Source organism: Octopus bimaculoides, chromosome 30, assembly GCF_001194135.2.
Source record: "Octopus bimaculoides isolate UCB-OBI-ISO-001 chromosome 30, ASM119413v2, whole genome shotgun sequence".
NCBI lineage: Eukaryota > Metazoa > Mollusca > Cephalopoda > Octopoda > Octopodidae > Octopus > Octopus bimaculoides.
In genome coordinates, this window is record NC_069010.1 from 1,654,464 (window position 1) to 1,666,659 (window position 12,196).

The 12,196-nt window shown below is 40.1% G+C and overlaps 1 protein-coding gene across 1 annotated transcript in view; it reads left to right on the forward strand.

Annotated features, from left to right (window-relative positions):
• Positions 1 to 12,196, forward strand: part of LOC106883575 (pre-mRNA-processing-splicing factor 8) — an 86,626-nt gene that overhangs the window by 4,012 nt on the left and 70,418 nt on the right. Inside the window, exons 2-5 of the mRNA XM_052978062.1 lie at positions 3,049 to 3,312; positions 4,900 to 5,068; positions 8,507 to 8,671; positions 10,947 to 11,162. Of these exons, the coding sequence (XP_052834022.1) occupies positions 3,096 to 3,312; positions 4,900 to 5,068; positions 8,507 to 8,671; positions 10,947 to 11,162 (767 nt within the window). The 5' untranslated portion in view covers positions 3,049 to 3,095. The remainder of the gene's footprint in view (positions 1 to 3,048; positions 3,313 to 4,899; positions 5,069 to 8,506; positions 8,672 to 10,946; positions 11,163 to 12,196) is intronic.

Consider the following 12,196-nt stretch of genomic DNA (forward strand, 5'->3'; position numbering starts at 1 on the left):
GGAAACAAAGTCAAGGAAAGGACATCAAAGTGTAATTACGTCCCTGCTTGTTTCTGAAAGTGGAGGTGGTGATATATGCCAAAAGGATTTTTTTTCTAAAGAATAAAAAGTTTAGAATGGTATAACAATGCACTATAGAACAAAAAATGGACTATATACCTGTTGTAATTTGGTTATCTATAGTCCGATGATATTTCGGAATTACAATTCCTTCTTCAGATCTTCTTAGCTGGAGTCTCTGCTATAAACTGTTTTCCTTTTTTCGGAAGCATCTCAGTGCATTGTTATACCATTCTAAACTTTTTATTCTTTACAAACAATACACAATGCTTCAAGCGAACTACAATACTCTCTGATTTTTTTTTCTGTTTTAAATATAAAAAAAAAAAATTCTTTGGGGAACGATCATTCAGTAACTTGTTCATGGCCTTGTTAGTGGATTTGGCAGACGGAAACTGTAAGAAACCCCATTATATATGTATGTATGTTTGTGTTTCTTTGTCTTAAAATTGCATAACAGTTGTAGATGAGTGGCACTGTCATATGAGCAGTGTCGTTTATTTCCAATATTCTGTAGAAGCAACTCTGACCAAGGGAAATATTACCTTGTTTGAAAATTAGCGAGAGTTGGCAATCGGAAAGGCCTGGCTGTAGAAAATCTGCCTCGTTAGACTGCCCATTCATTGAAAAGTGGGGCCTAAATACAACGATGATATATAGATATAGGCACAAGTTTGGCTGTGTGATAGGAAGTTTGTTTCCCAACCACATGGTTCTGGGATCAGTCCCACTACGTGGTGACTTGTGTAAGTGTCTTCTACTATAACCTTGGCCAACCAAAGCCTTGAGAGTAAATTAGGTAGTTGGAAACTGAAACAAACTATCATCATCATCATCGTCGTTTAACGTCCGCTTTCCATGCTAGCATGGGTTGGACGATTTGACTGAGGACTGGTGAAACCAGATGGCTACACCAGGCTCCAATCTGATTTGGCAGAGTTTCTACAGCTGGATGCCCTTCCTAACGCCAACCACTCTGAGAGTGTAGTGGGTGCTTTTACGTGTCACCCACATGAAGACCAGTCAGGCGGTACTGGCAATGGCCACGCTTGAAATGGTGTATTTTATGTGCCACCCGCACAAGAGCCAGTCCAGGGGCACTGGCAACGATCTCGCTCGAAAGTCCTTAGACATGCCGCGGGCAATAGTGCCAGAAAGGCGACGCTGGGCACAGGTGCCATCACAATTTCGCTTTCGCTTGCCCCAACAGGTCTTCGCAAGCTGAGTTTCGTGTCCAATGAAGGAGACGATGTTGGCATGGGTGCCAGTCGTCGAATTTAATTCGATTTTGATGTTTTGAAACGTCACAATATATTTCAGCAATGTGGAAATTTTATTCATCAAAGTAAGTACCACTACTATAAACACATTTTTGCCAACGAGTTACGAGTGTGTTTATTCCGGTAACATGGAAATCTGGAGTTCTGAACTTGATGAACTTTCAGCATCAGTTTGATTTTTGAACTCCTTCTCTCACAGGAAACCATCAGGGTGCTTGGAAAACTGGTAGTCGTTAAGAGAAAGCTCTGGGGAATAAGCTGGGTGGGGAAGAACTTCGTAACGAAGTTTCCTCAACATCTGGAGCGTCATTAGTGAAACATGTGGTTGAACATTATCATAAAGAATGATTGGCCCTCTTCTGTTGATCAGGGAAGTTGCAGTTTTCCATTCGTTTTGGCAATTTCTTGGCAATATGTTTCTGCAGTAATGGTTTTTCTGGCTTTTAAGAAGGTATAATGGATGAGTCCAGCAGTACGCCAGCAAACAGTCACCATTAACCTTCCCTTGAAGTTGCTAGCCTTGTGCCAAAATTTGAAACCAGTATTATTGTGCCAGGCAAGTTGCTTAGTGGTATTTCATCGGTCTTTACATTCTGAGTTCAAATTCTGCTGAGGTTGACTTTGCCTTTCATCCTTTTGGGGGTTGATAAATTAAGTACTAATTTATGGGGGTCGATGTAATTATCTAGCCCCCTCCCACCAAATTTCAGGGCTTGTACCTTTAGTAGAAAGGATTATTAGTATCATTATTTTACAGTGGCGAGCTGGCTGAGTCGTTAACACACCGGGCAAAATGCTAAGCAGCATTTCCTCCATTGCTATGTTCTGAGTTCAAATTCTGCTGAGGTCGACTTTGTCTTTCATCCTTTCAGGGTCAATAGATTAAGTACCAGTGTAACACTGGGTTCGATGTAATCAACTAGTCCCCTTTCCCCCGAATTTCAGCCTTGTGCTTTTAGTAGAAAGTATTATTATTATTATTATTATGGGCACAGATTCGACGTCAGGCACAAGAACAGTAGTTCAACAGAACTTGATGAACATTTCGTTTCAAGCGGCTGCAATTTTGAAGAAGATTTAAAAGTGCACATTCTCAGAAAATATTCTGAATGTACCCCACTTTCACTTCTCAGAATGTATGAGGAGAAATATGTTTGCGGGTTATTGACATCACGCCCTGGAGGAATGAATAAGATGACAGGAGAATATCATCAAATTTATACAAAACTGTTTGATTGAATATTCTTCTTTCTCTCTTTTTCTTTCTTTTTTTCTGTCGTTTTCCTTTTTCCATTTTTTTTCTTTCTTTCTGCTTGTTATAAAACTTAAAAACTGATGAGGTCATTCCATCAACGTATGGACGCTGGTTACTCTCGTTCATAGTTTACGTTTGGTTTCTGAAATTTTGAATTTTCAATCACCTTTTGTTTTGAACTTGACAAAGACAGACGTTCTGTCGAAATATTGTTTAAAGAATAAAACATCTATACAATCGAATCGCACTCTTCGTCTTGACTATTTACCTTCGTGAAGAGTTACGTCAATCCTTTTTTAAAATATTATTATTATTATTATTGTATGTTTCAGTCCCACTCTTTTTTGTATTGTCCTGTAACATTCCCAGTCTTTTATATGGACCCTTCAGTGATTAATAATTAAAAAGTTACCTTTATTATTTTAAATTTATTTTGTGTATGTTTATTTCCAGGTTCAATTTGTATAGCTTTAACGTGAGCGAAAAACGCGGGGGAAAAGATGGCGTTTCCCTACGTGTTCACCCCGACTGGTCAGCCACTGTTGCTGACTGGTCAGCCAGTGTTGATCACTGGTCAACAACCAATGCAGATGCAACTGGCACCTCAACTACAACCACAACCACCCCCACAGTTACCGCCTATACCACAGCCACCACCACAGCCCGTGCAGCCAAAACCCCCAGATTACATGTCGGAGGAGAAACTGCAGGAGAAAGGTATGTACCCCATTGCATTGTTTCCTGTATTTACAGCATGTGACTTTGACAAGCAAATGAGAAAGACTGGGTGCTGGTCTCTTGATTTGCTAGAAACAACAGTTCAGGTTTCTCTGAAAAATTAACGAAGTATGTATTCATCATCGTCGTCGTTTAACGTCCGCTTTCCATGCTAACATGGGTTGGACGATTTGACTGGGGACTGGTGAAACCAGATGGCTACACCAGGCTCCAATCTGATTTGACAAAGTTTCTACAGCTGGATGCCCTTCCTAACGCCAACCACTTCGAGAGTGTAGTGGGTGCTTTTACGTGCCACCGGCACGAAGGCCAGTCAGCCGGTACTGGCAACAGCCACGCTCAAAATGGTGTATTTTATGTGCCACCCGCACAAGAGCCAGTCCAGAGGCACTGACAACGATCTTGCTCAAAAGTCCTTACACATGCCACGGGCACAAGTGCCAGAAAGGCGACGCTGGGCACAGGTGCCATCACGATTTTGCTTTCGCTTGCCCCAACAGGTCTTCGCAAGCTGAGTTTCGTGTCCAATGAAGGAGACGACGTTGGCATGGGTGCCAGTCATCAAATTTAACTCGATTTCGATTTCACTTGTCTCAGAAAATGTAATCAAGACATGAGGGTCAGCTCATGGGTTGACCAAGATCTCTTATGGAATGCGACCAAAAGAGGTTTATTTTTCAACATAGTCCTCCTTTGCAGTTCACACACTTCTTCCGTCAGTGTTGCAGTGCTTGGATCCCATTGGTGAGGAAGATTTCATCGTGTTGGTCAAAAAACTCATGAACAGATATGATATCATCATCACTGCAATACTGGTTCCCAGCCGAGTGTTTTTTTTTCATGTTGGGGAACCAATGATAGTCAGATGGGGCCAAATCAGGAGAATTGAGAGGGTGATCATTGAAACCAAGGGCTTATTTGCTGGAGCACATTCCTGATGAAACAATACCACCTTCACCAATTTTCTTGGCCATTTGTAACTGCCTCAACAAGTTAGCATGGTATTCTCTATTGATGGTGTGGCCCTTTTGAAGATAGTCAATAAACACAATCCCTTTTGCATGACAAATAACTGAGGCCATCACTTTCCTTGCAGATGAAATTTTTCGATGTTGTTGTTGTTGTTTTTATTATTATTATTATTGTTCAGGTCGTTGCCTGGAATGAAACTTGGAATCTTGAGGTTAGTAGCCCATGCTCTTAACCACTACACCATATGCCCGTAGTGGTTAAGAGCATGGGCTACTAATCCCAAGATTCCGAGTCCGATTCCAGACAGTGACCTGAATAATATTAATAATAATAACATTGAAAAATACCTTAGGAATGAGAACCCAGGTTCGAAATTTCCCCAAGGCACCTGATGAAGGTTGGAGGGTATATCAGCCGAAACATGTTAACAACAAACAAGATGAGGTCAAATATCCGTCAAATGTAAATAATGTACATAATTCCTCATCTCTTAAATATAGAACTGTAAAATTAATATACATTTTATGATATATTAATGATGACAATAGTTGATTCCTTATATGGTTATTATTATTTTTTGTTTGTTTACTTCAGCTCGTAAATGGCAACAGCTGCAGTCAAAGAGATATGCAGACAAACGCAAGTTTGGATTTGTTGATGCCCAGAAAGAGGAGATGCCCCCAGAGCATGTACGCAAGATCATTCGGGATCATGGTGATATGACCAACAGGAAATTCCGACATGACAAAAGAGTCTATTTAGGGTAAGTACCATCATCATTATCATCATCGTTAACAAGAATAGTTTTTGTGGGTCAACAGAGAGGCCTTTATGCTTGGTCTTTCTAGGCATATTATGTGACGTCTTGGGCAAGTACCTCCTTCCATGATATCAAAGAGACCAATGCCCGGTGAGTGAAATTTAGTCAACGGAAACACTTCAGAATTCTGGTGACTTGGCAGAATCGATAGAACATCATCATCATCATCATCGTCGTTTAACGTCCGCTTTCCATGCTAGCATGGGTTGGACGATTTGACTGAGAACTGGTGAAACCAGATGACTACACCAGGCTCCAATCTGATTTGGCAGAGTTTCTACAGCTGGATGCCCTTCATAACGCCAACCACTCTGAGAGTGTAGTGGGTGCTTTTACGTGCCGCCGGCACAAAGGCCAGTCAGGCGGTACTGGCAACGGCCACGCTCAAAATGGTGTATTTTATGTGCCACCCGCACAAGAGCCAGTCCAGGGGCACTGGCAACGATCTCGCTCGAAAGTCCTTACACATGCCGCGGGCACAAGTGCCAGAAAGGCGACGCTGGGCACAGGTGCCATCACAATTTCGCTTTCGCTTGCCCCATGGATAAAAAGACCCATGGTATTTGTTCTGATTCTCTGCTCTCTGGACTTTCGTCGTTGGCTTCCTGCATGAGACCTCCATCTTGTCTGCTTCTGTCGTTGCAGGTGAGAATGTTGAAGTGGTTGACTGCTTCACTTACCTTGGCAGTGTGATCCATAGCAGCATTAGCTACGAGGCTGAAGTCTTGAAAAGACTCGGGTGTGCTGATGCTGGTCGATGAACACCAAGTTGTCACATCAACCAGATCTTCAGAGAACAACACAATCTACAGGATCCAACTCGGAGAGTCAAGCAGCATGACCATTGGTTGGACTCCCTATTCATGGGTGTTTGCTGCTGATTATATCTGAGCAGGATGACAAACGTTTGGGTTTTCAGGTCTCTAGTTCTTCCTGTTCTATAGTTACGAGACTTGGACACTGTCCATGGCCCTTTAGAGCCACTTAACCCTTTCGTTACTATATTTCTGACCAAAATACACCCCTCCTGAGTTTCAATTAGATTCTAAAATAATCATGAATTTAGACTAGTCTTATTAAACACCTATAACTTTTTTATTTATCAACATATTAATGTGATATTTGGAACATAATTAAAGAAAGGGTTCTTAATCAATTCTATTGCATAATTTTTGTCTCTGGGGTACTGCTAGTGTCTCTCACATGTAAATATTGGTTCAGCTTCACGAATCGTACTCGTTCATAATACTGGAAATATATTCATCGCCAAAAGGTTCCTGATCGCTCCAGTAATTTGTTATTCTGGGTAAATGTCTAATACCCATAATAATATTTATGGCAAAAAATGCCCGTATTTCATCTACGGTTGCAGGAAACCACAAGCTATCTGTTTTTCCGGCTTGTTTACATTCTGCGTAACAATTTGTTTCCGCAGTAATCATTTCAAACAAGCATGCTGGAAAAAATAAGAAAAAAAGGTCTAAAGGTTTCGCTTCCTGAGAAAGACTGTGGGTAGACCCTGTCTCCTCAGAAAAATTGTTAATAAAAATATTTTTAAAATCTTTACTCCATTCTGGTGTAAAATCACCCTCACTGTCGCCGTCGCTGCTTTCAGTTTCGGATACAGAAATATCCGATTCATTATCGTTCACCACATGCTTTTGTAGCTCATTCATTCTTTTCTTCGATATCTCCATATCTTCTGTTGAAAAACCTTCAAATTCGGAATCACTGCTTGATAGCATGAAACTCCTCTCCATCTTCAAAGTTGAAAAAAATTAACGCCGCAAAAATAGTGGGAAAAAAATCTTCCAAAATTCACTGAGTTCAAATATCACGCCAAACAATGTCGGAGACAATAACTCAACTGTTTGCAAAGTGAAATCAGGTGTTTTAATGAATGTACTAATGAGATTTGGGTTCAAATATACGTTTAAATAACAATGGGTACTCTTGGCCAGTTTGGTCTGATGAACCAAAAAATTTTTCGGCTGGTTACAGCCGGGTTAGTGACAAAAGAGTTAAACTCCTTTGGTTCCAGGATACTTTGCGGGCTTATTGGTTGTCATTGGTTGTATTTCATATTCAACTTGTGACTACACCCAGAAATTGGGATCTGTCCTGCTACTTGCATGATCTGGGAGTGTCAGTTCAGATGGTTTGGTCATGATACAAAGACGGCTGTTTTAATTAAATACTATCTCAATTGCGTACACTGAATTTTTATTCATCCAGGCAGCTATTTGCAACATCAGTGAATATTTTCTTTTCATTTGTCCAATATCAGGTGTTCTTGTTGGTCACTGCTGAGATGGTTTTCATTTCCCTCCAATATATATTGTGTTTCATAAGCGCAGTATAACTATAGGTGTTTTTTCAGGATAAATACTGCAGTAACTAGTCTATGAACAGTGTGTAAACATTAAGTATGATACATAGATGGCTTTTTAAATTTAATACTACCTCAGTTGTTTATATTATTTTGCCAAACTGTCAAGTTATAGAGATGTAGACACATGAACACCAATTGTCAAGTGGTGATGGGGGACAAACACTTACAGAAAGACACACACACATACATAATAGGCTTCCTTCAGTTTTTGTCTACCAAATTCACCCATAAGTTGGCCAAAAGCTGTAGTAAAAGGCACCTTCCTATGGTGCAATGTAGTAGGACTGAACTCGGAGCCATGTGGTTAGGAAGCAAGCTTCTTCTCACAGAGTCATGCCTGCAACTATAATGTTTATTCATCATCGTCGTCATCATTTAATGCCCATTGTCCATGCTGACATAGGTTGAACAGTATGACCAGTCTGATTTGGCATGGTTTCTACAGCTGGATGCCCTTCCTAACACCAAACACTTTACAGAATATACTGGGTGCTTTTAATGTGGCACTGCATGGACGCTTATACATGTTGCCACACTGGTGCTTTTTCATGTTGCCACACAGGTGCTTACACATGTCCTTGCACAGGCTTTTTTACGTGGCACCACACTGGCATGTGCATGTGGTACTGCACGAGGACTTTTACATGATGTTGTCATCATCATCATCATCATCATCGTTTATCATCCGCTTTCCATGCTAGCATGGGTTGGGCGATTTGACTGAGGAACCAGATGGCTGCACCAGGCTCTAATCTGATCTGGCAGAGTTTCTACAGCTGAATGCCCTTCCTAATGCCAACCACTCCGAGAGTGTAGTGGGTGCTTTTACGTGCCACGAGCATGAGGGCCAGTCAGGCGCTCAGGACATTTTTACGTGGCAGTGCTGCATAAAAGCGTTTATTGTTTTTGTAATAAAATCCTTAATTGTTTTATGTATGGTTGTGTTAATACTTGTTGTTTTTAAAACCCCTTGTATTTTACCTTTGCAGGGCCCTCAAATACATGCCTCATGCTGTCATGAAGCTACTGGAGAACATGCCAATGCCCTGGGAACAGATCCGAGATGTGAAGGTCCTCTACCATATCACCGGTGCCATAACATTTGTTAATGAAATCCCTTGGGTTGTCGAGCCCATTTACATCGCACAGTGGGGGTAAGTGAAGTTTATCACCATCATCATCATCACTAACGATTATTATCACTAGTGATGATCATCATAGTAATCATCATCATCGTTGTCAGTGTCATCATAACGTCAGTCATCATCAACACCACCATGACCATCATCATAAGCGTAACATTGTCACCACCCCCACCCCCACTCTCATCAACATCATTACTATCATCATGATAGCGAGTCAGGGAGAGAGCTTCTTTGTGGTGACTAAAGATGCTAGAAATAGCAGTAAGACTTCCTTCCTTTCAAATCACACCCTACAACCCTCTGAGTCAGAAACAAACGGGATTTCTTCCAGAAAAGCTTCATCAAATGCAGGAGCGGCCATTTTCGTTTGGTAAAAAATCCAAAAGAAACTGCGATTGATTTCAAAGCTTCATTACATTGTGGTTAGTATTTAAGCAATGAGAATGGCATCACAAAATGGAAGTTTAGCCTCTTCACATTTTATCATGCATATTTTCGTTTGGAGATGTCTAGTAGAAATATATATTTGAAAGAAAATATACATTGACTTTACTCTGAGGTGTCTGTCACTTATTTCTAACTCGAATTACTTTGTTCATGATGTTATTCCTGGTTTCTATCCTTAACTATCAGTACTTATCATTTCTCACTAAACTCCGCTTGTGAAGACCTGTTGGGGCAAGCGAAAGTGAAATCATGATGGCACCAGTACCAGTAAATCACTAAGAGCACCGTCCGAGCGTGATCGTTGCCAGAGCACCAGCTGTCTGGCTTCCGTGCCGGGGGCACGAAAATAGCTCCGTTTGAGCGTAATCGTTACCAACGTTGCCTTCCTGGCACGTGAAAAGACATTCGAGCGAGTTCATTGCCAGTACCGCTGGACTGGCTCCTGTGCACGTAAAATACACCATTTTGAGCGTGGCCGTTGCCAGTACCTCCTGACTGGCCTTCGTGCCGGCGGCACGTAAAAGCACCCACTACACTCTCGGAGTGGTTGGCGTTAGGAAGGGCATCCAGCTGTAGAAACTCTGCCAAATCAGATTGGAGCCTGGTGTAGCCATCTGGTTTCACCAGTCCTCAGTCAAATCGTCCAACCCATGCTAGCATGGAAAGCGGACGTTAAATGATGATGAACTTCATAAATCATTACTGACCCAAAATAGTTTGTGTACTTATTCTTCCTTTTATACAGATTCAAAATAAATATTTAAAAAATATATTTTTTGCTTGGAAATTGAAAAAAAAAATGTGTATCTTTAAGAGGTTAACCATATTCTGAATAGAAAGTAGCCTGTTTACAGCTTAAGGTACTGGAAATAAACTTAACAATGTGTTTATTTTAAGCGCTCTTCTCAAAGCAACGTGCCTGCAGCTACAGGAGAGAAGCCTTGTGGGTGACAGATTGCAAGAGCTCAGAGAGGGTTAAAGTCACCATGATATTTTTAACCATTTTGATACCAACCTGCCTGAAACTAGCTCTGGCTCTGTTGTACAAATGTCTTGTTTTCATAAGTTCTGAATTAAAATCTTCCACCAAACCTTAGTCACAATTTATGTTCCTAACACTAGCTTAATGATAACTAAGTTATTTTACTAAATTCTTTCATCGTCGTTTAATGTCCACTTTCCATGCTAGCATGGGTTGGACGATTTGACTGAGGACTGGTGGACCAGGAGGCGACACCAGGCTCCAATCTGATTTAGCAGAGTTTCTACAGCTGGATGCCCTTCCTAACGCCAACCACTCCGAGAATGCAGTGGGTGCTTTTACGTGCCACCGGCACGAGGGCCAGTCAGGAGGTACTGGCAATGGCCACGCTCGTAATTAATTGAAAGAAACACAGAGCATCTCGGCAGAAATATGATAACAAAAGGGTTAAAGTCACCATGATATTTTTAACCCTTTTGATACCAACCTGGCTGAAACCAGCTCTGGTTCTGAGTGCAAATGTCTTGTTTTCATAAGATTTGAATTAAAATCTTCCACCAAACCTTAGTCACAATTTATGTCCCTAACATTAGCTGAATGATAACTAAGTTATTTTACTAAATTCTTTGTTATATTTAAAATTAATTGAAAGAAACACAAAGCATCTCAGCAGAAATTTGATAACAAAAGGGTTAAGACAGTTTGTCGTTTTTTCAATTTGCAAACAGTTAAATTTACTTTGCCTTTTTTTTGTATTTCCACTGTGTAGGTTTACATATATAATATTTAATTAATTAATTATCTCCTTAATTATTCGTGTGTTTATCTTATTTTTTCGTCTTCTCTCTTCTGCAGCTCTATGTGGATTATGATGAGGCGAGAGAAACGTGATCGTCGCCACTTCAAGAGAATGCGATTCCCACCATTTGATGATGAAGAACCACCCCTTGACTACGCTGACAATGTGCTGGATGTTGAACCTTTGGAAGCCATCCAGTTAGAACTGGATACTGATGAAGACAAGGCGGTGATGAACTGGTTCTATGAACACAAGCCACTTGCTGATACCAAGTAAGTGCTCTATTTGGCCTAGCATATGTTATATAGTCATGCTAATTATATATGTGTATATATAATCTCCTATGTGTATGTATATAATCTCCTATGTGTATGTATATAATCTCCTTTCCTCCCTTCTATAGTAAACAGTTTTATTGTCTTTCATGCATTAATATTTGAAGATGACTTTTTTGTATGTGTATATTGAGTTGCAGAATGGATGTAACCATGATATTTTGATGATCTGATGAGCTAGCCTTCTATACCTGCATTACCTTGTAAAATGTACAACTGTATTATGTAATTTATTAAAAATACACAAATGCAGACATGTAAAACAATTTATTATACACGAGAATAAATTATTTTTCCATGATGTTGGCTGCAAATTGATAATTATCTTATTGATATCAAGTGAAATTAGTATATTCATCTACCTCCTGGCTTTCTTTATATTCTCTCTCTCTTTCTATATATATATATATATATATAATTTTAAATAAGAGCCATAATGCAATCCATAGTAAAACTTGTTTAATAACCTATGCACATTTTAATGCAAGATCCCGACTCACTCTTGTTTGAGATAAGAATATGGGGGTCTTGCATCTCTTCAGGATCAAGTTACATTATTTCACAGCAGACAGCAAACAACAGACAACATTAATAGTTGTCCTTAAATTACATGTGTCTTTTAAATTGATATGCACACAAAATTGCCTCATATACAACTTTTCAAGTGAGAATTTTGCTATGTTGATAACAGGTACAATATTTTTACCAAATATTTGGTAGAGATCTATATATATATATATATAGATATATATATCTTTTTATCTTTACTTATTTCAGTTATTTGACTGCGGCCATGCTGGAGCACCGCCTTTAGTCGAGCAAATCGACGCCAGGACTTATTCTTTGGAAGCCTAGTACTTATTCTATCAGTCACTTTTGCCGAACCGCTAAGTTACGGGGACGTAAACACACCACCATTGGTTGTCAAGCAATGTTTGGGGGGTGGTGGTGGCAATCACAGACACACAAAC